The 26,976-nt window shown below is 43.7% G+C and overlaps 1 protein-coding gene across 2 annotated transcripts; it reads left to right on the forward strand.

Moving 5' to 3' along the window:
* The first annotated feature begins 6,289 nt into the window (after nt 1-6,289).
* LOC115178332 (sarcalumenin) lies at nt 6,290-24,334 on the forward strand. Of its 2 annotated transcripts, none has more exons than XM_029739469.1 (10): nt 6,290-6,364; nt 15,046-16,485; nt 18,118-18,207; nt 19,584-19,679; nt 20,446-20,562; nt 20,975-21,208; nt 21,615-21,736; nt 22,067-22,294; nt 22,794-23,000; nt 23,265-24,334. In XM_029739469.1, exons 1-10 carry the CDS (start codon nt 6,304-6,306, stop codon nt 23,529-23,531), a joined length of 2,862 nt encoding a protein of 953 aa, XP_029595329.1. In that variant the 5' UTR covers nt 6,290-6,303; the 3' UTR covers nt 23,532-24,334. The 2 variants fall into 2 exon arrangements, with proteins under 2 accessions (XP_029595329.1, XP_029595330.1); XM_029739470.1 differs by having other exon boundaries at nt 15,046-16,290.
* The last annotated feature ends 2,642 nt before the right edge of the window (nt 24,335-26,976 follow it).

The following is a 26,976-nucleotide window of genomic DNA, read 5'->3' on the forward strand; positions in this document are numbered from 1 at the left end:
CTGATCAGACAGGTTTTTTACATGGACGAGACATTGGAGATAATACATGACAACTACTAGAAATAATAGAACATCATGAAACATATAAGGAGCCAGGAATGGTATTTATAGTGGATTTTGAAAAGGCATTTGATAAAGTAAGACTGGATTTTATTTATAAATGCCTGGATTTTTTCAATTTCAGTAATTCTCTTATAAAATGGGTAAAAATAATGTATAGCAACCCTAGATGTAAAATAGTAAATAACGGCTACTTCTCAGAGAGTTTTGAATTGTCAAGAGGAGTTAAACAAGAGTATCCGCTGTCACCATATCTATTTGTTATGGCCATCGAAATGATTGCTAGTAAAATCAGATCCAATAACAACATTAGAGGATTAGAAATTCAAGGCTTAAAAAAAGGTGTCCATGTATGCCGATGACTCAAGTTTTATATTAAGCTAGATCCCTGCAATGTCTCATTGAAGATCTAGATAACTTTTCTGTACTCTCTGGACCTAATTATGATAAGTGTACAATATTACCTATTGGATCTTTAAAAAATACAACTTTTACATTACCCCACAGTTTACCTATAAAATGGGCTGATGGTGAAGTAGACATACTCGGTATTCATATCACAAAAGATATAAACAAGCTCTCCACAATGAATTTCAATAGAAAACTTGTAAAAATAGACAAGATCCTGCAACCATGGAGAGGTAAATACCTGTCTATTTATGGAAAAATTGCCCTGATTAACTCCTTAGTCATATCTCAGTTTATTCACTTACTTATGGTGCTGCCTACTCCTGATGATTCATTTTTAAAATAATATAAGAAAAAAATATTTCGCTTTATCTGGGACGCTAAACCAGACAAAATAAAGTGTGCCAATCTATATAATGAATATAAATTGGGTGTGTTGAGGTTATTAAATATTAAAGCACTAAACCTCTCTCTAAAAGCTTCTCTCATTCAAAAGTTTTATTTGAACCCTAAATGGTTCTGAAGTAGATTACTAAGAAAAGCTCATCCATTTTTTTTAAATTGCCTTTTTGCCTTTGTGCAGATTGCCATGTCTCATTTTTGATTAATTGAAAATTATACTTTTTTCAAAGTATCTCTCCTTTTCAAACAAGCATTAAAGAGCTGGCTACAATTTCAATTTCATCCCCCTGAAAAGATAGAACAAATATTACACCAAATATTATGGCTGAACTCAAATGTGCTGGATGATAAAATACCTGTATTTATGGGAAAGAAAAGGGTATTTTGTTCTTAAATGATATTGTAAATTGGAATGGTATCGTTATGTCCTTCATGGAGTTATCAGAATTGTACAGGAAGGTCTGCTCAATCCAAGAGTACAACCAATTGATTACAGCACTACCCCAAAAATGGAGGAGACAGGTGGCAGCAGGAGGAGGTAGGGAACTGGTCTGTTTGCCCAATATAAAGGATCAAAACTGGCGGAGGAATAAAAATAGCATAAATAGGAAAGTATACCAGTTTCATTTGAGGACCAGGATGTTGACAACTGTGCCATACAGATTGCAAAATAGTTGGGAAGAGATTTTTGATGTACCGATTCCATGGTACAGGGTGTATGAGTTGATATATAAAACAACGCAAGATTCAAGACTTCGTGCTTTTCAGTTAAAATTATTAGATAGAATTCTTGCCACCAACAAAATGTTGAATATTTGGGGCATAAAGTCATTGAAGCTCTGCAGATTTTGTTGTGAGGATACAGAATCAATAGAGCATTTATTTTGGTATTGCCCTCAGGTTTCTGGTCTCAGGTTCAGGAATGGCTGAAAATGCATAGCATTGATCTAAAACTGACCCTAGAAATAGTACTGTTAGGAAATCTGGAGAGACCGAGTCAGTCAATTACTAATAAACTAATACTCTTAGTAAAAATATTTATCTTCAACTCACAATCTGTGGATTCTATTCGATTAGATAGATTGAAATGTTACTTTAAACATCACAGCATAGTTGAAAGATACAGTGAGGGAAAAAAGTATTTGATCCCCTGCTGATTTTGTACGTTTGCCCACTGACAAAGAAATTATCAGTCTATAATTTTAATGGTAGGTTTATTTGAACAGTGAGAGACAGAATAACAACAAAAAAATCCAGAAAAACGCATGTCAAAAATGTTATAAATTGATTTGCATTTTAATGAGGGAAATAAGTATTTGACCCCTCTGCAAAACATGACTTAGTACTTGGTGGCAAAACCCTTGTTGGCAATCATAGAGGTCAGACGTTTCTTGTAGTTGGCCACCAGGTTTGCACACATCTCAGGAGGGGTTTTGTCCCACTCCTCTTTGCAGATCTTCTCCAAGTCATTAAGGTTTCGAGGCTGACGTTTGGCAACTCGAACCTTCAGCTCCCTCCACAGATTTTCTATGGGATTAAGGTCTGGAGACTGGCTAGGCCACTCCAGGACCTTAATGTGCTTCTTCTTGAGCCACTCCTTTGTTGCCTTGGCTGTGTGTTTTGGGTCATTGTCATGCTGGAATACCCATCAACGACCCATTTTCAATGCTCTGGCTGAGGGAAGGAGGTTCTCACCCAAGATTTGACGGTACATGGCCCCGTCCATTGTCCCTTTGATGCGGTGAAGTTGTCCTGTCCCCTTAGCAGAAAAACACCCCCAAAGCATAATGTTTCCACCTCCATGTTTGACGGTGGGGATGGTGTTCTTGGGGTCATAGGCAGCATTCCTCCTCCTCCAAACACGGCAAGTTGAGTTGATGCCAAAGAGCTCCATTTTGGTCTCATCTGACCACAACACTTTCACCCAGTTGTCCTCTGAATCATTCAGATGTTCATTGGCAAACTTCAGACGGGCATGTATATGTGCTTTCTTGAGCAGGGGGACCTTGCGGGCGCTGCAGGATTTCAGTCCTTCACAACGTAGTGTGTTACCAATTGTTTTCTTGGTGACTATGGTCCCAGCTGCCTTGAGATCATTGACAAGATCCTCCCGTGTAGTTCTGGGCTGATTCCTCACCGTTCTCATGATCATTGCAACTCCACGAGGTGAGATCTTGCATGGAGCCCCAGGCCGAGGGAGATTGACAGTTCTTTTGTGTTTCTTCCATTTGCGAAAAATCGCACTAACTGTTGTCACCTTCTCACCAAGCTGCTTGGCGATGGTCTTGTAGCCCATTCCAGCCTTGTGTAGGTCTACAATCTTGTCCCTGACATCCTTGGAGAGCTCTTTGGTCTTGGCCATGGTGGAGAGTTTGGAATCTGATTGATTGATTGCTTCTGTGGACAGGTGTCTTTTATACAGGTAACAAACAGATTAGGAGCACTCCCTTTAAGAGTGTGCTCCTAATCTCAGCTTGTTACCTGTATAAAAGACACCTGGGAGCCAGAAATCTTTCTGATTGAGAGGGGGTCAAATACTTATTTCCCTCATTAAAATGCAAATCAATTTATAACATTTTTGACATGCGTTTTTCTGGATTTTTTTGTTGTTATTCTGTCTCTCACTGTTCAAATAAACCTACCATTAAAATTATAGACTGATCATTTCTTTGTCAGTGGGCAAACGTACAAAATCAGCAGAGGATCAAAAACTTTTTTCCCTCACTGTATGTGTTGCGTAGAAACACGAAGTGGGTGGCCAGCAGAGATAGATGGGATGGGCTGAGGGAAGCTGAGGGATGGGATGTGAAATTGGAGACAAGTGGGAGTGGAGTTGCTGTGTGGGAGATAGAATGATGGTCAAAGATAAAAGTAAAAAAAACTGAGGGGGAGGGTTTTTACAACTAATGCCGGTTTGCCTGAGGCTGATGCCGTGCAGGTGTTTGTACACATGCATATACACACACTCTCATTCAAATAAACATATACAAGAACACACACATATATGTAATAGTGCCAGACATGCACACAAACATATACAGTTGGCATTGCTGTTATGATTTTAGTTGTCCTTGATGTCCTTTGTTTTAAATGTATTATTTTGTTTTATTATTTTTTTGCATTGCTGTTTGCTGTTTTCTTCTGTCTTTTCCTTTTTTCTCTTTAGTTCATTCTCTTGGTTGTTGGTGCATTGGGGGGTTCTTTGGGGGTGGGGAATGGAATTGTATTTTTTATTTTTCTTCTTGGTGTGTGGGGGGGACTGTGGGAGGGGTCTCGAATGGTTGAGGGACAGATATTGGGGAACTGTGGGGGGATCTTGGAGGGTTTTTGGCCTGGTGGTAGATTTGTCAACGTGCCCTTGAGCAGGGCATTGACGCTGCATGCTTCTTTGTGTTGCTCTGAATGGGAATCTGTTGGATGACTGGTATGATGTAGTTGTTCAGCGGCTTCACTGCAAGTATATTGTATGTTTCGGATATTCAATAAACTAAATATATATATATATATATATATATATATATATATATATATATATATATAATAAATTCTTGCTTGAGAAATTGCTCTTCGCAAAGCTATTTTTGTTTATTTTTGAACATTTTAATTAAAAACAATGACAGTAAGGTACTTCATTGTTACCAAGAAATGATTTGATATTGATATAAAAACGGCTGCATTGGACCTTTAAATTAAGTACTGTAAATTCGTTAAAGTAAAGCGTCACCTATTCTAAGTTGATATTTTCCAGTTTTGTCCACCAGGTGGTGCTGTTTAAGTGGCTCTAAAGTTCTAGAATCCCCTAGCGTTGGAGCGCTTGGTGAAGTTTCCCCTAGGTACAGTTCTAGGATCAGTGTCGGCTCCCCCAATTCTAACCTTAACCATTGGTGGGGAAAATCAACGTCATTGGCGCCCGGGGAGCAGTTGTTGTTCAGGGTTAACTGCCTTGCTCAAGGGCACAACGGTCGATTTTTCTATCTTGCCAGCTCAGGGATTTAAAGGATATCTAATGCTTGGATAGTTTTATCTGAACCACTGGCTTAATCCTATTATCTAAATAAAATGTTTGGTTTATTTGGAGACATGAATCCAACATATCATCTGTTAACTTGTCGACAACTTAATAGCCTATTTACTGTATTGCAAAAGTGATATTGAATTGTGTTTGGTTGTCAACAAATTCCAGTTTATCTACAAATTAATAATTTATATGTTGGATTCACGTCTCCATCCCAACCAAGAATCAAAGCCAAAGAATAGGATCAACCCTAACTTCACTCAAAGTGCATTTAAAGTTTGCTTTGATATGATTTAGTCCTATTCTTCATCCCAGCACCCTGGTGTTAGTCTTATTAATCTTGTAAAGGTTTAGGGTTACAACTCCGCTAGATTAACGAGGTGGTGGCAGCTAGTTTAAACCATAAACCCAGAAAAGTTATGTCCCATTTCAGTTGTGCAACTGACTAGGTATCCCTCTTTCCTTTCCCAAAATACATTATTTATATCATTTAATTATGTTCAGTCTGTTGTACTTTCGAATCAAAATAGAAGTGCACAGACTCAGCACTATTGCCTCTGTAAGAACAGCTAATCAAATCTCAAATGGAAACGTTTTGCTATACTATAACTCGTTTTTCTATATGGAGAAGTTTGTATCTTTGTTTTAGAATCTTTTATCCGCCTCTGTCTCATCCTGACCTATTTAACCTTAATTCCTGAACCTAGATTTACCCTACTCCTGGAGCAAAAATTACTTTCCGATTCTCTGTTGAGTCAGCTTTTTAGTCCAGCAGTAGGCTCTTAAGTCCGGGAAACCGTCCCTATGGTGACTAGTGACCAATACGAATGGGATACACTCTTTTCACGCCACTTTTCCCTAACCCTTTTCCTAACCTTGCCCTCAGTCTCCTAACCTGCTACGTTGATTACCTAACCTTCAGTGTAAGTTCTCCTAACCTGCTACGTTAATTATCCTAACCTTCAGCGTAAGTTCTCCTAACCTGCTACGTTAATTATCCTAACCTTCAGCGTAAGTTCTCCTAACCTGCTACGTTAATTATCCTAACCATCAGTGTAAGTTCTCCTAACCTGCTACGAAAAAGTCACTTCAGTATCGAAGTGGCGTGAAAAGAGGGTTTCCCAATACGAACAGTGAAACTTCCTGACACCTTTCCCCGTCTGTTCTCTCCCCTTATAGAACCAGGGCAACTGCTTTGACACAAAATGGCAGACGTGGATGCAGCTGCTGCTGTGTGACATTACGTTACCCATTAGCCAGCCACCCAGGCCCCTCTACTTAAACACGGAATGGCTGACGTGGGTGTAGTTGCTGCCTGTGACATTACCAGGCCCCTCCTTCCTTGGCACGCTCTTTGACCTTTCTCCAGAGGGGTATATATAACTGCTGGTAGAAGGGTGAGGCCTCTGGCAGCCAAAATGAAGCTTCTACAGGTCTCTGTGTCCTGCTTGCTCTCCCTGCTTGTCCTGGTCGCTGCAGGTAAGATTACATACATTAAGATTAGAAGAAGAAAACAAATTAGTCCGTCAAGTTTTTATTACTGTAGATGGGCATGTTCCTTTGCTCAGAAAGAGGGCAAGGGGGAAATATGAATGTCAGATTCTTTGCATGAATGGAAATAGCAATGGCTGCAGTGCAGACCATATACGAGGGTTTGTGATAAAAGTGTATGAAAGGCTGATCATGAGAACATGGTCATGGAAATGTAGCAATACAACTTTGTCCTGACACGGTGTCATAGAGACTCCAGGTTGGAAAGTATTCAGACCCCTTGACTTTCTCCCCATTTTGTTACGTTACAGCCTAATTCTAAAATGGAATACAGTACATTTTTTAAAATCCTCAGCAATCTACACACAATACCCCATAACGACAAAGCAAAAACAGGTAACATTATTTTGTGCAAATTTATTACAAATAAAAAACAGAGAAACCTTATTTACATAAGTGTTCAGACCATTTGATATGAGACTCGAAATTGAGCTCAGGTGCATCCTGTTTCCATTGATCATCCTTGAGATGTTTCTACAACTTGATTGGAGTTCACCTGTGGTAAATTCAATTGATTGGACATGATTTGGAAAGTCACACACCTAGATATTTATAAGGTCCCACAGTTGACAGTGCATGTCAGAGCAGAAACCAAGCCATGAGGTTAACGGAATTGTCCATAGAGCTCAGAGACAGGATTGTGTCGAGGCACAGATCTGGGGAAGGGTACTTCTTCAATGGAAGAAGTTTGGAACCACCAAGACTCTTCCTAGAGCTGGCCGCCCAGCCAAACTGTGCAATCGGGGGAGAAGGGTCTTGGTTAGGGTTAGGGAGGTGACCAAGAACGAGATGGAAGAACCTTCCAGAAGGACAACCATCTTTTCAGCACTCCACCAATCAGGCCTTTATGGTAGAGTGGCCAGACGGAAGCCACTCCTTAGTAAAAGGCACATGACAGCCCGCTTAGAGTTTGCCAAAAGGCACGTAAAGACTCTCAGACTATGAGAAACAAGATTCTCTGGTCTGATGAAACCAAGATTGAACTCTTTGGCGTGAATGCCAAGAGTCACGTCTGGAGGAAACCTGGCACCATCCCTACGGTGAAGCATGGTGGTGGCAGCATCATGCTGTGGGGATGTTTGTCGTTGGCAGGAACTGGGAGACCAGTCAGGATCGAGGCAAAGATGAATGGCGCAAAGTACAAAGAGATCCTTGATAAAAACCTGCTCCAGAGCACTCAGGATCTCAGACTGGGGTGAAGGTTCACCTTCCAACAGGACAATGATGCTAAGCACACAGCCAAGACAATGCAGGAGTAGCTTCGGGACAAGTCTCTGAATGTCCTTGATTGGCCCAGCCAGAGCCCGGACCTGAACCTGATAAAACATCTCTGTTGAGACCTGAGAATAGCTGTGCAGCGACGCTCCCCATCCAACCTGACAGAGCTTGAGAGGATCTGCAGAGAAGAACGGGAGAAACTCCCCAAATACGAGTATGCCAAGCTTGTAGTGCATTCCCAAGAAGACTTGAGGCTGTAATCACTGCGGAAGGTGCTTCAACAAAGTACTGAGTAAAGGGTCTGAATACTTATGTAAATGTGATATTTCCGTTTTTTATTTGAATTAATTAGCAAAATGTCTAAAAACCTGTTTTTGCTTTGTCATTATGGGGTATTGTTTGTAGATTGATGAGAAACAAATATATTTCATCTGTTATAGAACAAGGCTGTAACGTAACAAAATGTGGAAAAAGTCAAGGGGTCTGAATATTTTCCAAAGGCACTGTATGTAATGTATGCATTAGGGGTGGAGGAAGAGACAGAGGATGGCATTTCTGTCAGTGTGCGCTGAATGAATGAATGACTGAATGAATGATAAGTGAAAAGTTGAATGCTGCTTGTGCATATAATGCTGATATATAATACAGTGTGTGTCCAGTACTTCTGTCACACACATCTCGTGGTAATGACTGGAGCAGAATAAGTGGAATGGTATCAAATAAGTCAAACAGATGGTTTCCAGGTGTTCGATGCCATTCCGTTATGAACCGTCCTCCCCTCAGCAGCCTCCTGTGCCACACCTATGCTAGTACATCAGAATAGGTACATCAGAAGGGTGTGTTGGCTGTGGGTGGACATGTCAGTGTTGCTGAGCAGTGACACCAGTGTGGGGGGGGGGGGGTACCCTTGCCTGTCCTTGCTGTCACTTAATCCCTGTACCTTCCAGGCCTCTGTAGTTAGTCAGGTGGCTGGAGCCTTAGTGAGTGTGCTGCTGTAACCAGACACCATACAAACACCACAGAGACTTATAGGTACACCCACTGCCAGTGTGGGTCTGGTTGCACCCTTACTACATGCACAGTACACAGGCACACACACGCACGCACCCACGCACACAATCTGCAATTAGGGTTTCGTGGGATTTGCCAAAGACTATGTACAATGTAATCCATGCATTTGATATTCTCAATTCAAAATCCATTTCTCTGTAGTTCTGCAAACCTATTTGTGTCTACATAGCTAGATAAACTGCAGCTGTAGATAGACAGTAGTCCACGTGTAGGGAAAGCCCCCAGTGCAGGACACACACACACGCTGGTACAAAGTGGATGCTATAGGACGGACTATAGCAGTGTTCAGTAGCAGCCTGTCTGTTGGACAGTACACGCTGATAATGGCTGTCCCTATATGGATGCCGCGATGGAAATCCATAATGATAGTGACAGAGCTACAGCCCCCTAGAACAGGGTTTCCCAAACTCAGTCCAGGGGCCCACCTTGGGTGAAAGTTTTGTTTTTTTGTCCTAGCACTACACAGCTGATTCCAATAATCAAAGCTTGATGATGAGTTGGTGATTTGAATCAGCTGTGTAGTGCTAGGACAAAAACCAAACCGCGCACTCAGGGGGACCCAGGACCGCGTTTGGGAACCCTGCCCGTTGCTGTGCATATGTGCAATAAGGCTGTCGTCAAGGCCGGTGACAATCATTGACAATCGTCAGGGAAGGAAAACGTCACTCCTGCAGAATATAGCAGTGGAATAATCCCTCCCTGCCTTCCATTCTATCTGACTCATTGTAGATCTATTCATATACCTGATTGAGACCAGTAGGACACAGGCACCATGCCCCAGGCACCTGTCCCACTCCATCCCCACTTTGATGTATTCTGCCTGGGTACTCACACTGCCAGGGCAGGGCCTTGAGTCTGGAGACCCACCAGGACCAGGTTCACTGTCCGGTGTTACATAACTGTGTAATAACAGCATTTCAATGCAACAGCCTATTTGTGCTGTATTTGTTTGATTGCTAGAACAATCTTGACAAGCCCCCCCTTTCTCTCTCTCTCTCTCTCTCTCTCTCTCTCTCTCTCTCTCTCTCTCTCTCTCTCTCTCTCTCTCTCTCTCCTCTCTCTCTCTCTCTCTCTCTCTCTCTCTCTCACTGCTGTTGAACTTTAATAGTGATCTTTATCTAAGCTTAGGGGAAAAACCCCAGTGATCATTCCCATATGGAGTCTCTTCATTCTCCCTTACCCCATCCCTCCTTTCCCTCCCTCCATCCCTCTTTCCATCCCTCCGTCTCCCTAACTATGTTAACTCTAATTCAATAAGCTACTTGGCTGCTACTAACTACCAAATACGATCCCGTGGAAGGCCTGTATCAACAAACACATTTTTATTTTTCTGAAACGGGATCAACATTTCGATATGAGTCAAAATCTTTTTATTTCCTGTAACTTACTCATTGTGTTTGAAATTTGGTCGGTTTAAGTAATGACTGTCTCGACTATTGCTATTGCTATTGCTTACCTCCATTTCTTACCACAGAATCTTCATTAAATGATTAGGGCAAAGTAGTTAAAAAATATATATTAAGTCAACATAAACAAACAAACTGTCACTTGTTAATGAGTGACCCTGAGGGACCCTGTTACCATGCTGGTAACCTGACAACGTTACACCATTAGAATTCTTGCCGTCTGTACACACGTTCATGTAACTGTGCAGACGACTGACGACGCTGTCGCACTATGTCTATGGAGCCCATCCAATCCGCGAGGGCGGCAGTGAGCACTTCATTTGGCTCCTCTGTATTTCCAATCACATTGCCTTCCAAGTTCCTGTCTCTCTCTCTCTCTCTCACACACACACACACACACACACACACACACACACACACACACACACACACACACCCCATCTTGTTGGTTTTATTTAATTAGGGACACCCAGGGTACACTTAAGTCGGTGGGAGACTGTTTATGACCGGGGGTCAGCGAGCCAAAGGCTACATTGAATGCCAGGGGTGAGAGAGAAACACCTCTCGGGTTCTTTTTATAACCCATTACCGCCCCCTGTCTGTGGCAGACTGGTGCTGCAGGACAAATATGCTGTAGGAGTGGGCCTAAATACATACATAACTAAATGTGTAACTTAGCAGATGCTTTTTTAATGTTACTTGCGCTACACTCTTGCCGAATAGGACACTGCTTACCGATCGCATAGATCAGTGATGCCCTCTCCTTGTCCGGGGAGATCTGTGATCAGAGCCCTGGAAATCCATGTGCTTTCAGGCTTTGGCAGAGTGTGACGGAGCATCCTATTTAGTGCACTACTTTTGACCAGGGCACATATGTAGGGAATAGGGTGCCATTTGGTACACAGACGGTAGCCTTTTACATCCCCGTTTTTGAAGTAATACTATCTGACTGACGCTGAGGATGCACTAGCGGTTCTGGGGGGGGGGGGCAGTACCCCTGTGACAACAATTTTGGAACCCCCTTGTGGCCCCCCTAAATGTGGCGTATGAAATAATTTTTTCATAACACATTTTTGCTATCGTTCTTTTTTTACATCCGTTATTAGACAGTGGCAACACGGAACATGGTCTTTTGCCTGCTAATGCCTGCAATGCAGTGAAGAAAACGATATGACAACAATAACGTCTAATGTAACTGGCCCCTCTAACAGTACAACTGGCCCCAGCTTGGCCCCCCCAGTTGAAATGGTCTAGAAACTGATGGTTTGTAACGAATACCTAGCCTCTGTCACAGGCCACGTGAGCAAAGCCTGGACGTCCGAGGCTAACTCATGCCGCGAATAGTTACACAAGTAGAGGGATTGAAAAAACATAACTTCAGAATACGGACTGTATCCTCTGTCTGCTTTCAGCAGCTAGATGAGTTCAGGTCAACAGGAAACTGTAATGGAGGGGTCATTTCTTCAGCTAAAAGGCCTATAAGACTCTATATCAGTCAGGTTACAAAACCATGCCTGGGACCTGAAGACTCTTGTTAGCTCCCCTAGCTAATGCCTAGGCTTTAGCTCACAGGGCTAATACAGACTTGTGGCCTTTAGAAGACCCAGGCTTGAAGTTATAGAGCTCCAAAATATCTTTATTTACAGTTGCCATGGCAAAACATACAGAGGCACCCTCCTTCCATGTTACACAAACTCCCTAAACAGTTAAGTGGGGATGCCATGGACCTAAAGGACCACAAAGGAACATACATCGTCACACATGTCCCCAACTGGCTAAATACCAACCTGTGTGGTCTTAGCAGGCCTGTTAGGATCTGTAGTGGGATGTGTAGTAGGGTACAGTATGGTGGTGTACGGCCTCTGTGTGTACGTCTGCAGGTTCATGTTTCAAGACAGCAGCATGGATCAGGTTGTATCCATGGCATGGACAGCTGCATTGTGATTCTCACCTTCAATGGCTGACAAGAGTTGGCTGAGATGAGCTGCATTGCTCACGGCTAGCGCCAACAGTCTAATTACTAGCAAACGGCTAACATGGCACATGCAGTCTCATTGCCCATTGCTATCGTCAAGCGGCTAATTGCTAAGCTAAAGGCTAACGTAGTTGTATGGTGATGATGACTCAGGTGTTTAGGTGTGATTCTCAGCTGTGCTGTGTGATTCTCTATTCTTCTGAGAAGAGGTGGCACATCTTGCTGACCAATGCTAGCAGCTAGCGACTAATAGCTAAGCTATCGGCTAACCTATGGTGGCATAGGGGTTTGTGACTGTGTATGCAAACGTATACACATACCAATGCACATGATGGATTTGATCTAACGGTTTCTGCAGAATCCTCGACTTGCAGACAGGAAGAATGACGCTAGTGTCTTCTACCGGCCCAATGACAATGTTAAATGTGGACGCGAAAAATGCGCCACAAGCCCTTTGACCTAAGATCCTCAGGCTCAAGATAAGTTGCATCTGACTCAACACACACATTGATCAAATGGGTCAGGGCGGAAAGCTTAGCACCCGTGTGACTGTCCATGATCGTCCATGATACACAAATGGGACTCTCTGTGTTCTCTATGGGCTTCCTATTCTGGCTCTGATTCACAAGTAAACAATTTACTGCTCATGATTGGTCGGTCATCACCTCCTGTGTGTGTGTGTGTATGTGTGTGTGTGTGTGTGTGTGTGTGTGTGTGTGTGTGTGTGTGTGTGTGTGTAAGTGAGTGAGCTATGCCCATCCATCACCTCCTCTGGTCATTGTCAGCATTATAACCCACCAATATTACATTCCTAGTGAGTACACACTGTCATGTTTATGTGCAACGACCTGGGGTTGTAACTGGGGTCTCCTTGTTATCCTGTGTTAGAGGTTACTTACTATCCATGGCTACATGTACTTTACTGTGACTAGCTCAGATTTCACCATCTACAAACACACAGTCTAAGCTACTCCAGGTTATGCTATATAAACAGGCGTACAATAGGGAGAGAACGCGCAGGAACAGAGTTCCCATCATTTTGACACGTAATAATATGACTTCCTGACTCAGGGTTTGTTGTCGGAGTCTGTCTCTACATGGTTGTCTTTACCTAGGTCTGCTCCCCTCAAATAGTCTAAGCAGGCCTAAGCATCTCCATTCAAGGAGCTGAAATCTGAGTGTAGCAATCTGAGAGGGTGTTGAGTATTCAATCTGCTCTTGGCTTTACACACAGTCACACACCAAGTCTGTTCTGGACAGACAGTCACACACCAAGTCTGTTCTGGACACACAGGCGTTGATGCAGGAAAATAAATAGTGGCTGTGAAAGTGTCCAGTGTGATGAATAAGGTCTATTTTGGATGAAGAGAGCAATTGGGTTTATCCGTAATGTCTGTATATGTAAGTTGATCCAGTAAGATGTTTGGAACCAATGGGTCTGTGCTTTACAAGAAGATTAAAGGAGTAATCCACTACAAAGCTATATTTGGGTATTTTCTTCATTATTCCACTGTTGATGAAGTTCAGCAATCAAGTTTTCAAAATATCGGACATTCAAAAAGCAAATTGTAACTTGCCACATCCTCATGATGATTATAAATCCTTTAATGCGGCTCCTTGTGTGTCAAGTCAATACAGGAGTGTTAGAAGTCTCCAATTTTAATAATTGAAGTGGAACTTCTAGAAAGTTATAGAAATCAAACCATGATCAATAACAGAGAGGCTGTTGTCTTTTCTTTTTTTCCCTTTCTTTAAAAAAACGTTATTTATAGATTTTCAGATATAACAACAAAAACAATACAACCCCAATGCCTCATTCTCCCTCCCTCCCTCCCTCCCTCCGTACACACCCTGCACTCCCTCCCTCCCTCCACTCAATCCACCCCTCCCTCCACACCTCCCTCCACCCCTCCCTCCCTTCCTCCACTCCCTCACTCCACACCACCCACCCACCAAGGCATCTATAAAAGTAAGTTAAATGGGAAAGAAAAACAGAAACAAACAGTAATAGAAACAAAGACAATGGAGAAAAAAGTTCAATAAAAATTGTTATCAGCACAAATGGCCACTAGAACAGACATGACAGCTTACCAAAATATGCAAGTTACACAAAGTAAAAGACAGGCTCTCAAGGTATTGTATTAATGGGGACCAGGTTAAGTCAGGACCCATGGACAGTGTATCTAACCTCCAAAGGCAGAGATGACACCACCTCCTTAACCCGCTGCATAAAGGAGGGCGACTTTGCAGACTTTCAGTGAAGAGAACAAGACGGCGAGCCAGCAGCGAGACAAATGCTTACTCATTCGCCTGATGCGTGGTAGCATTCTGGTCTAGGGGAAGTACCCCAAAAATGGCAGTGACCGTGTTGAGGCTAACAGTTGTATTACACATATGTGAGAATGCCTCAAAAATGCGGTCCCAGAGGCCTCAAAGCTGGCATGACATAAACATGTGTCCCACAGTCGCTGGACTCTGGTGGCATTTCAAACACTTGGGGTCAACATTTGGATATATATTTGCCAATCTGTCATTTGAGTAATGGAGTCGGTGCAAAACCTTGAACTGAATGAGCCCATGCCTTATGCAAAATGATGATGTGTGGATACACTCAATACTTTATATAATCTGGTAGCTCGCCGCCTATTTCATTAGATTTTTTGTACCTCTATTTAACTATGCAAGTCAGTTAAAAACACATTCTTATTTTTAATGACGGCCTAGGAACAGTCGGTTAACTGCCTTGTTCAGGGGCAGAACGACAGTTACTAGTCCAAAACTCTAACCACTAGGCTACCTGCCGCACCCTATGTTTTGCTCGCTGTTGTCTTTTCTAACGTGGCAGTTCAGTGATTACCAGACCTAAACCCTTCACTCTCTTTATTCTGACATCTTTATCATTAACAGACTCACCTCTCTCTCGCTCTGTCTCTCTGCAGACCTAGTGGTGGAGGCCTCCAGCCCCGATGAGCTGCATCTCCACGTGCCACTCTCCTGTGACCTCTCCTGTGACTCCACAGATGACAATGGAGGCCAAAGCTCCTCCAACGACACCCCGGCCCCAGGCTCCGTGTGTCAGTCCTGTAACCCCCCACGAAGCCTTGCTACACCGGCCGAAGAGGAGCCCCTAGCCTCCACAGAGGAGGTTCCCATGGAGGAGATGGCGAGCGAGGAGGAGGAGGCTGCATCTGAGGAGGTGGTAGCTGAGGAAGAATCTGTGGAGTCTGCAGAGACTTCAGAGGAGATCCAAGCATCAGAGGAGAGAGTGGAGGAAGCTCCCTCGTCTGAAGAGGAAGAACTGGAGGAAGCTGCCTCGTCTGAAGAAGATGTAGTGGAGGAAGCTCCCTCGTCTGAAGAGGAAGAACTGGAGGAAGCTCCCTCGTCTGAAGAGGAAGAACTGGAGGAAGCTGCCTCGTCTGAAGAAGATGTAGTGGAGGAAGCTCCCTCGTCTGAAGAAGAGGTTGTAGAGGAGGTTGAGGTAGAACATGAAGCTGAGGAAGAACAGGTTGTAGAGGAAGAGGAAGCAGTTGAGGAAGCTGTGGCCATGGAGGAGGAAGTGGAGGTAGTTGAAGAGGAAGTAGAGGAAACAATAGAAGAACCTGCAGTAGAGGAACCTGTGGTTGAGGAGGTAACGATTGGGGAGGTTGCTGAGGAAGCAGTAGAGGAAGCAGTAGAGGAGGCAGTAGAGGTAGTAGTAGAGGAGGCAGTAGAGGAGGCAGTAGAGGAGGCAGTAGAGGTAGTAGTAGAGGAGGCAGTAGAGGAGGCAGTAGAGGAAGCAGTAGAGGAGGCAGTAGAGGAAGCAGTAGAGGAGGCAGTAGAGGAAGCAGTAGAGGAAGCAGTAGAGGAGGCAGTAGAGGAAGCAGTAGAGGAGGCAGTAGAGGAAGCAGTAGAGGAGGCAGTAGAGGAAGCAGTAGAGGAAGCAGTAGAGGAGGCAGTAGAGGAAGCAGTAGAGGAGGCAGTAGAGGAAGCAGTAGAGAAAGCAGTAGTATTAGTGTCTGAACCTGTGGTGGAACCCAAGCTGGTTGAATCCGAGCCAGAACCTGTGGTGGAACCTGAAGTGGTTGAGCCCGAGCCAGAGATGGTGGTCGAGGAGGTGGCTCCAGAACCAGAGCCTGTTGTAGAGGAAGCTGCTCCGGAACCTACTCCGGAACCTGCGGAAGCCGCTCCAGAACCTGTAGAAGCAGGTGAGGTGGTTGTGGAGGCAGTGAAGGAGGAGGAGCTGGTGGAGGAGGTGGCAGCTGTTTTGGAGGAGGAAGCGGTGGTTGAAGAGGAGGCACCTGTTGTTGTTGTTAAGGAGGAGGCGACTGTTGTTGAGGAGGCGCCTGTTGAGGATGTGACAGTGGAGGATGCACCAGCAAAGGCAGAAGCACCAGCAAAAGGTATAGAGTACTGCGTTATTAGAATTTATAATTTGAACGAGAAAAACGTTATTGTCCAAACTATTTGGAAACAAACTTGTTTGTTTATATCAATGTGTCAATATTTAATCTTTCTATACTAAATGTGATGCTCATGCTAAAAGTACCTCTGGCGAGCACTTTTAAGTTACATACTGTAGAGATGGGGTTACAGGATCCTGTTATATCTCCCCCTGTCTTCTTCACAGTGCTTTGAATACACTTCAGTCGGCTCTTAGGAGCCAACTGTCTACTTTACAGTGTCAACTCAAGTGTATTCAAAGCCATGATGAGCGAGTGCTACTGTAATCAGGAGACTGACATTCTCTGCCATTTGGTGTCGTAGTGTTGACACCAGCTATACAAGACATAGGATCTGGTCTGGCTCTTACATTATCTCTAAACCTCCATCTCTCTCTCATTCTCTCTCTCTCTAACCACTTTCCCTCCCTCCTTTTCCCCTCCCTCCTCTCCTCTCCTTCCCTCCCTCCATCCCTTCCTCTCTCCCTGGCCCGTGCCATGCCCCAGAACCTGATATGTGTGGCTAAAGGTGGCATCAGGAATAACCCCTAGCTGGGCCCGAAATAAACAGGACAGACATAGAGGGAGGAAGGGAAGAGATAGATAGATGGGAAGATGGACACTGATATAACAACATTGACGGATGGCTGCAGAGCCACACAACAGATGCTGTGATCAGTCAGTGTTCTGTTGTCATGGCAGGGAGTCAATTGGTGTCATGTTCAGGGGAGATCAAAGGTGAAACGTTCAGATAGAAATGTAATGAATAGAGCTCACATGATTCCCAGTTCTAGACGACAGACAATCACATCTGTTCAACATGATATCTTGCTACCTGAAAAGTTGCAGATATAAATGTAATGAATAGAGCTGACAGGATCCCCCTATTCTACATGACAGACAAGCATGTATGCACACTGTACTGTGTATTACAAGCATACACTGAGTATACAAAACATTAAGAACACTTGCTCTTTCCATGACACAACTGACCAGGTGAAAGCTATGATCCCTCATTTATGTCACTTTTTAAATCCACTTAAATCTGTGTAGATAAAGGGGAGGAGATCGGTTAAAGGAGGACTTTTAAGCCTTGAGACAATTGAGACATGGATTGTGTATGTATGTCATTCAGATGCTTTATGGGTATGACAAAAGATTTAAGTGCCTTTGAACGGGGTTTGGTAGTAGGTGTCAGGCGCACCGGTTTGAGTCAAGAACTGCAACGCTTCTGGGTTTTTCACACTCAACAGTTTCCTGTGTGTATCAAGAATGGTTCACCACCCGAAGGACATCCAACCAACGTGACAAAACTGTGGGAAGCATTGGCGCCAACATGGGCCAGCATCCCTGTGGAATGCTTTCGACACCTTATAGAGTCCATGCTCGATGAGGGCAAAAGGGGGGTGGGGGGTGCAACTTAATATTAGGAAGGTGTTCCTAATGTTTTGTATCCTCAATGTACATCATCATGATAATGCAGGGAAATTCTACTTTCTGACTCATGTTTATGGACATGTCAAGTTTGGATTCGACCTTGGTCTGATGACCTCATAGTTGAGTTGACTGACAGGCTTTTCCTCCAATCAACAGTGGTGGAGGAGGCAGCAAAGCTCAGAGACCATTCTCACATCGATGAGATGCTCCAATTGGTTTCTGCCGAACCCTCGCCTGAGTTCGCAGGTAAGGAGCAACCAAGAGTTACAAGTAAGGCCCTGAGTTTTTCTCAATTCATCATTCCTCGATTCCTTCCAGTTGATCTCACCACCTCCTCAATCATATTGGAGAAGGTCCAAGAGGAGGGACCTTGGACCTTCTTCTCCAATGTGTATTGAGAAGCAGGCGAATAGAGAGGACGCAAGGAATCTAAAAAATATTAATTGTGAAAAATACCCAGATTGTTTTGGGGACCACATGAGCTGACCAGGAAAAACTCTGGTGGTGTGGTCATGTGTTTATATGTGAACAGGAAGGATTGAGAAATCTACTGGGCCTTTTCTGCTAAAATTACTGTGGAAATTGTTTCAAGGTGTGGACTGGATGGTAGTGTGTGTGTGTGAGTGTGTGTGTGTGAGTGCCTTCCATTATAATACATGACTACCATGACCATGAGTCAGGTTAGTTCATTCATGGTGCCTCCCATTATATTACCAAGACTACCATGAGTCAGGTTAGTTCATTCACAGTGCCTTCCATTATATTACCATGACTACCATGAGTCAGGTTAGTTCATTCACAGTGCCTTCCATTATATTACCATGACTACCATGAGTCAGGTTAGTTCATTCACAGTGCCTTCCATTATATTACCATGACTACCATGAGTCAGGTTAGTTCATTCACAGTGCCTTCCATTATATTACCATGACTACCATGAGTCAGGTTAGTTCATTCACAGTGCCTTCCATTATATTACCATGACTACCATGACAATGAGTCAGGTTAGTTCATTCATGGTGCCTCCCATTATATTACCAAGACTACTATGAGTCAGGTTAGTTCATTCACAGTGCCTTCCATTATATTACCATGACTACCATGAGTCAGGTTAGTTCATTCACAGTGCCTTCCATTATATTACCATGACTACCATGAGTCAGGTTAGTTCATTCATGGTGCCTTCCATTATATTACCATGACTACCATGACAATGAGTCAGGTTAGTTCATTCATAGTGCCATCCATTATAATACAATGACTACCATGACCATGCAAAATGTATCGTCTCCTCTCTTCTCTCCCACCCTTTAAAACAAATATTTTTCAACATCTGCTCTCTTCATCTGCTACTTCTGCCTCTCTCCACCTCTCTCTATCATCCTCTCTTCATCCCTCTCTTCTCTTCTATCTCCCTCTCTCCTCTCCTCCTCTCTCCCCTTCATCCTCTCCTCCTCTCTCCCCCTCATCCTGTCCTTGCCTCCTCCTCTCTCTCCCTCATCCTCTCCTCCTCTCTCCCCCCAATCCTCTCCTCATCCCTCTCTCTTCTCTTCCTCTCTCCTCTCCTCCTCCTCTCCTCCTCTCGACCCCTCATTCTTTCCTCATCCCTCTCTCCTCTACAGCTGCTATGAAGAAGCTGCAGCACATCTACCACTCAGCCATCAAGCCCATGGAGACGGCCTACAAGTACAATGAGCTCAGAGCTCACGAGGTCACAGGTAGCCTGTCCAACCACTTAGCATTAGCCTTGAGCCATGCTATTAGCATTTTCAATCTGTTTTATATTGACCTGTTGTCTTAGCGTATTAGCCTTTAGCCTGGTTAGCATTGTTCAAATTTGTTTATTAGTATTAGCCTTTAGTCATTAGCTATTAGCCTTCTGTTCATTACCAACCTGTTACACAAAGAACAACAAAATGCTAAATTTCCCCCGAAAAAACAGACAGGCATAAGTCTAGTTACCAACAGTCCTTGTAGACATTGGCATTAGCTATGGGGTTTCCCCAGGCAAATGGGCAATACTATACACAGTTGTGTGCCAGCTTAGTCTAAATTCTCTGGTGCCTTCGCCTGAAGAAACTGGAAAATCAATGAAACATAAATAAACTAATTTACTGCATATACACCTGCAAGTAATCGAGTGCACCCAGGAGCTCTCCAGAAAGTGACTTTGTGTGCCTCAGCATATATATACAGCTTTGTGTGGGCGACCAGGCCTCACTTAACCCAGGTTTGTTAGAGCTTGAGGGCTCCATCCATAGTACCATGATGCATGCAATGAACGCCCCCTTGTGGGGCAAAGTGTACCATTGACAGTCTACAAAAGTGACCCCCCCTTCTCTCTCTCGATCTATCTATCTCTCTCTCTATCTATCTATCTCTCTATCTATCTATCTATCTATCTATCTATCTATCTATCTATCTATCTATCTATCTATCTATCTACCTATCTATCTCGCTCTCTCGCTCTCTCGCTCTCTCTAGATGGAGAGATCACCTCCAAGCCCATGGTACTGTTCCTGGGACCCTGGTCTGTAGGCAAATCCTCCATGATCAACTACCTGCTGGGCGTGCACGGTACCCCACAACAACTTTACACAGGTAAGAGCACCTGTCGCATAGCTTGGGCCTGGAGTTTCACCAGACCAACTCCTGACCATCTCTCTACTCTGACAATCAGTCAATCAATCAATCAAATGTATTTCTAAAGCCCTCATGTCACCCCTTACCAGTCAACAGCGCAGACAAGGTTTTCCACTTTATCATTTACTCTAGTCAACATCTTGTCTATCTACTACTGATCTGTCATTTATTGCACTCTTCCCAGTCCACTTCTCTCAGGAATACAAACATGCCTCAATGCAACTGCTTCCTTTTCTTAGTTAACTATTTGGATAGCTGCTCATATTAATCTCTCTCTTACACATTCTATCCACCCTCTCTTCCTCCTCTCCCCCTCGTCCTCTCTTCCTCCCTCCTTATCTCCCCCTCTTCCTCCCTCCCTCTCTCCCAGGTGCTGAGCCCACTACATCTGAGTACACAGTGGTGATGCATGGTGACAAGTTCCGCTCGGTGGAGGGCATCGTGATGGCAGCTGACAGCTCCAGGTCCTTCTCCCCTCTGGAGAAGTTTGGCCAGGGGTTCCTGGAGAGGCTGGTGGGGATTGAGATGCCCCATAAACTGTTGGAGAGAGTCACCCTGGTGGACACGCCTGGGATTATTGAGAACCGCAAGCAGCAGGAGAGAGGTGGGGGAGGAGAACACACACACTAACCTCTCATATACAGCCATGTGTATTAGATCATATACACTCTTTAGATATTTGTTACATGCTGTGAAGTGACAATCACAAGTAGCAGGAGAGAGGTGGGAGGAGAACAGACAGAGATTCATTAACAGTCACACTCATGCATGCACACACACACACACACACACACACACACACACACACACACACTCGTCACACACAATGTGTCATAGAACCATTCACACACCTGAACTATTTGTGTCCTACATCCTCAGAATGGTAACACACTGCATGCAACACCTACAAATTCACAAAAATGGAATGATGAAAAGACTTAACTCACTGCATACTACCACACCTTTGAGTCAAACAGCCTCTGATTGGTCGATCTCCTTCCCCCCTCCAGGCTACCCCTATAGCGAGGTGTGTCAGTGGTTCATTGACCGTGCTGACCTCATCTTCCTGATGTTTGACCCCACCAAGTTGGACGTGGGCGGGGAGCTGGCGACGCTGTTCAAACAGATGAAGGTAAAGAAGTGTAAAGCATAGAAATAGAATTACTAGAACGGAAGTGTTGGGTGGACCGGCAGCCATATTGAGTGTACCAATAGGAGTAAAGCAGGAAGCAAAAGTAGTAAGTTCAGCATTCAATTTGTGCTTTAACAACAGTCAACTCAACTGAAATTATAAAAGAGTACATTCCTTTCTCATTCTAGTAATTGTATGTCTATGGTGCAAAGCAAAGTGCCTTAGATAGCCCAATATATGGTCAGTCTTGGCCTAGCACTTTAATAACCTTTTCTAAACTCTGTTTTCTTCATTCACTCATTGATCCATCCATTAATGAATTCATTCTAGGGCCGAGAGTCCCAGATCCGCATCATCCTGAACAAGGCAGACAGCCTGTCCTCCCAGGACCTGATGCGTGTCTACGGCGCCCTGTTTTGGTCCATGGCTCCTCTCATCAACGCCACAGAGCCTCCCCGGGTCTACGTCAGCTCCTTCTGGCCCACAGAATACGCAGCCGACACCAGCCGAGAGCTCTTCATACGGGAGGAGATCTCACTGCTCGAAGACCTCAACCAGGTGAAGCTCAACCATCTACAGACATTACAGAATACACACAAACAAACACATTACACGCACACACCAGCCCATGGCTTTTCATACGGGAGGAGACCTTGCTGGTCGAGAAGCTACCATCTCCTGCCGTTGTGCACTTGAGCAAAGCACCTCGAATCTGTGACAATGGCGAACGTGCATAAAGATGTCAGAATTCAGATGTGATGTCATTGTTTAGCACTATCCACTGAGTTGTGAAACTACGGAGCGTATTTGGTTCAATGTGCCAGTAAATCAGCACAATCGACTTTTTTTTCTTCGGTTTTTCAAAGTCCCGGTGTCTTGAAGCTAAAATTGGAATCATGTATACTGTGCTAATGACCATGCAAACAAAAGAGTCACGGAGAGCGATGTACAATTCGGCGAATTTAGCAAAATGAGGAATTTGTGATAAGTGCATGGGGGACGCCATCTTTATGCACCTCTGCTGTTGACAATAATCTCCTTGTTCTTCTATCTTCAGGTCATTGAGAACCAGCTGGAGAACAAGATAGCCTTCATCCGCCAGCACGCCATCCGGGTCAGGATCCACGCCCTGCTGGTAGATCGCTACCTCCATACATACCACGAGAAGCTGGGCTGGTTCAGCGACCCCGACGAGGTGTTCAGGGACATCGTCTCAGACCCTGACAAGTTCTACATCTTCAAGTCCATCCTGGCCAAGACCAATGTAAGTGAGAGAGTGTGTAGGGAGGGGGTGTGGTTGTCATGGATTGTGTGTGTGTGTGTGTGTAATGTGTGTATGGAATATGTATATAACGTGTGTTTAAGGTGTGCAAAGTGTGTGTATAATGTGTATGTAATGTGTACAATGTGTATACAATGTGTGTGAGTAATGTGCATATAACATGTCTATAATGTGTGTGTGTATAACTAACATGTATATAACGTGTGTATAACATGTATAGAACTTGTGTGTTCTCCATTTCTACAGGTGAGCAAGTTTGACCTGCCAGACAAAGAGGCCTACCAGGACTTCTTTGGCATCAACCCTCCATCAGGCTTTAAACAGCTGTCCTCCCTCTGTTCCTGGTCGTCAGGCTGTCTGATTGACAAGATAGAGAAAGCTATCACTGTGGAGCTCCCTGCCCTACTGATTAGCCTGGGTAAGAAAGACAGTCCAACTCCAGCCAAGGCCGCCCCAGCCCCTCCACCCCCACTGCCTGAGGCAAAACCCAAGAACCGCTGGCGAAAGGATTGAGGAGGAGAGATGAAGAGAGGGATGGATAAAGAGAAGAGGACGGGGAGTAAAGGAAGGAAGAAAATAAGGAGGGAGGCCGAAGCCAGAGGCTATACTGGGGTGACTCCACTTCTGAGTTTGTCTGGACTGGACACGGGGAAGAGAGGAGAGAGGGATGGGGTGGAGGATGGGTGGAGGATAGGAAATATGTACAGCTGGGGAAAAAGGGAGATTGAAGCCACATGAAGCAAATGGGAACCTTGCAGGCCCATTAGAAGTAATCCAACTGGAGAAAAAAAACGGAAACAAGTTTTTAAACTATTTAAATCAGAGACTCTTATCTTCCTAAGTGTTATTATTTAACTCCGAACGAAAACAGGGAAATATAAACAAGAGTTTGTTTTATTTCTGTTTGTTTTCCAGTTTGTTTATTTTATTTATTCAAGTTTTTCTCTTCTTCTTCATCCGTAGACAAGGAGGAAAAATACCAGCGATCAGTTACAGCATAATATTCTATTCTATTGTCTTTATTGTCATTTCAAAAGGGTCTGGATTTCTGTGCTCTTTACCAGCAGTCAGTTACAGCATTCTTCTATTATTGTATTGTATTGTATTTTATTGTCTTTATTGTAATTTCTAAACTATAGCTTATCTTCGTTGTCAGTGCAGTATGTCATTGCTGTGTAAGAACGCATTTGTACATTGATGCCAGTTAAATGGGCTGTAGCCTTCTCTTCCTGTTGTTATAGCTTTGCTTCAATATGCTGCATGTCAAAGTGTCATTAAAGTTGTATTTTATCCTTGTAGCTTCAGATCCCATTGACGACCAAGATTCTTGTGTCAATTCTTTAGAGAGAAAAAGGAGGGAGAAAGAAAGACAAAAAACAGACCCAATTTATGCTTGATCCAACAAGGGTAGGGCCTACATTCTGGAGGGAACGTCCTGTCCCCAGCAATAATGTAAAATTGATATGCTTCTTACTTTGTGAAGGAGTGCTAGCCAGGCCAAACACACAGAGTGGTTTTAAACCATCTTTACACACACACACACACACACACACACACACACACACACACACACACACACACACACACACACACACACACACACACACACACACACACACCCATCACTGCAAGGTTCCACATCTGTCTGAGACACAGAAACCAGATCTACATAATATTAGGTATTTAATCCTTATGTTTGGTTCAACCTACACCATTACAATAAGTACAGTAAGTCATCTAGATCATCAATAGGATTTTAACTTTACAAATAATACATGATTTTAACCTTACAAATTGTTTTCCTCCAGTAGCTGAGAATGTTTCATATGAGTTGATGGACCAACTGTTCAAAATTGGGAGCCAAATGTTTGATTACTGTACCAAAGTCGTAAATCAATGGAATTATGACATTTATGACATTTTGAGCTAATTTTTTGCCAAACTTCAGATCACTATCCTTCGGCCTCTGGACATCACAAGGAAATCATACCTAGATCCTTTATGATTGTCATGGATAGATCTTTATTGCACAGAATACCACTTGTCTCTAGCACAAAGGTCAAGGTCAAAGGTACTTCAAATTGACTTAAGATCAGTTTTGCTCCGCCTCAGCTTGTTTCTTGGACAACCTGTTAAAAAGTTATATAGACCCAAGGTCAAGGTAAAATTGCAGGTCAAATTGACCCAGAACATGAATGTCACTATTCTGGTACCGGGTCAAATTTTTGTTGTTGTTACGTTTGAGACACAACCTTAGGAAAGTAGATGAAGGGTCATGATGGAAAAATTATGTAAAATAGTATTTTAGTGATTTCTAACTCAAATTGAACCGGGACATAAGGGAAGGGTTAAAAGCAAAAACAAATGGGATATAATTTCTGCCATTGTCATCTACTTCATTAAAACACTGCAGTGGCACTAGAATTCCACCAGGTGGTGCCTGAACTCAATGGCAGTCAATGGAAATGATTACCAGGGTTTATGGCACCCTATTCCCCATGGAAAAGCCCTGGCCTAGCCAAACCTAGTACACTATATACGGAATAGATTGCCATTTGGGACGCATTATAGGTAAAGATGGATCGTGAAGTGAAGTGCTGAGAGGACATTTGGTCACATAAAATGAGCTGTGTAGAAACTAATAGGTCTCCAAACCTCACCTTATTCTGTCAGTCAGCGTGAAAACAAAAGGACAGAAATCTATCACCATGGCTACTCTAACCACTCTGTTTGAACAGTTGAAAAATAAAGGTGATATAGAAAAAATATTGATAGGCCTACTTGCGACAAACTATCACTAACTGTTGTGAGAAGCTTGAGAACTCAGAATAAGTTATCCTCTATCCCCAATAAATTGAGTTACCAAAGATCTGTTTTTAGCAAATAAGAAGTCAATTTAGTCTAATACGAAGTCAATTTGAGTCCATCAGTCCAATTTGTGTCAATTTGAGTCCATCTAGTCCAAAAATAAGTCCATCTGAGTACAGACCAAGACTCTCCCTCGGTCATTGAGAAACCAAGCTTGTGTGTGTTGGCCATTTGTGTGGGTGGGTGTTTTTTTAATACCTATATTATAAGAATTATAGATTAGGGCGTGACCCCCACTGAATAAATCAACCCTTACAAAAAGTCCTACAAGAATCCTGCAGGAAATCTGTTACGTGTGGTGTGTGTGTGTGTGTGTGTGTGTGTGTGTGTGTGTGTGTGTGTGTGTGTGTGTGTGTGTGTGTGTGTGTGTGTGGACGTGTTTAACTAGAATTCTCCACAAGTATAGTAAACAAACAAAAATTTGACCAACTGGGGACATGATCGTGGACTACAGGAAAAGCTGAACAGGCTGAACAGGCCCCCATTAACATCAACGGGGCTGTAGTGGAGCGGGTCGAGAGTTTCAAGTTCCTTGGTGTCCACATCACCAACGATCTATCATGTACAAACATACCAAGACAGTCGTGAAGAGGGCACAACAAAACCTTTTCCCCCTCAAGAGACTGAACAGATTTGGCATGGGTCCCCATATCCTCAAAAAGTTCTACAGCTGCACCACCTAGAGCATCTTGACCGGTTGCATCACCGCCTGGTATGGCAAATGCTCGGCATCTGACCGTAAGGCGCTACAGAGTGTAGTGCGTATGGCCCAGTACATCACTGGGGCCAAGCTTCCTGCAATCCAGGACCTATATAATAGGCGGTGTCAGAGGAAAGCCCATAAAATTGTCAGAGACCCCAGTCACCCAAGTCATAGACTGTTTTCTCTGCTATCGCACGGCAAGTGGTACTGGAGTGCCAAGACTAGGACCAAAAGGCTCCTTAATCAAATGGCCACTGGACTATTACATTGAACCCCCGCCCTTCATTTGTTTTGTACACTGCTGCTACTCGCTGTTTATTATCTATGCATAGTCACTTCACCCCTACCTAAATGTAAAAATTATCTCTAACATGTACCCCCGCACAC

Source organism: Salmo trutta, chromosome 38 (assembly GCF_901001165.1).
Source record: "Salmo trutta chromosome 38, fSalTru1.1, whole genome shotgun sequence".
Classification (NCBI taxonomy): domain Eukaryota; kingdom Metazoa; phylum Chordata; class Actinopteri; order Salmoniformes; family Salmonidae; genus Salmo; species Salmo trutta.

Excerpts from the sequence above, each read along its gene's own strand:
- LOC115178332 (XM_029739469.1), top strand. The coding sequence starts at position 6,304 with ATGAAGCTTCTACAGGTCTCTGTGTCCTGCTTGCTCTCCCTGCTTGTC. Across the intron at positions 6,365-15,045 it reads GCTTGTCCTGGTCGCTGCAG|ACCTAGTGGTGGAGGCCTCC; the intron begins GTAAGATTACAT and ends GTCTCTCTGCAG. Across the intron at positions 18,208-19,583 it reads ACCCTCGCCTGAGTTCGCAG|CTGCTATGAAGAAGCTGCAG; the intron begins GTAAGGAGCAAC and ends TCTCCTCTACAG.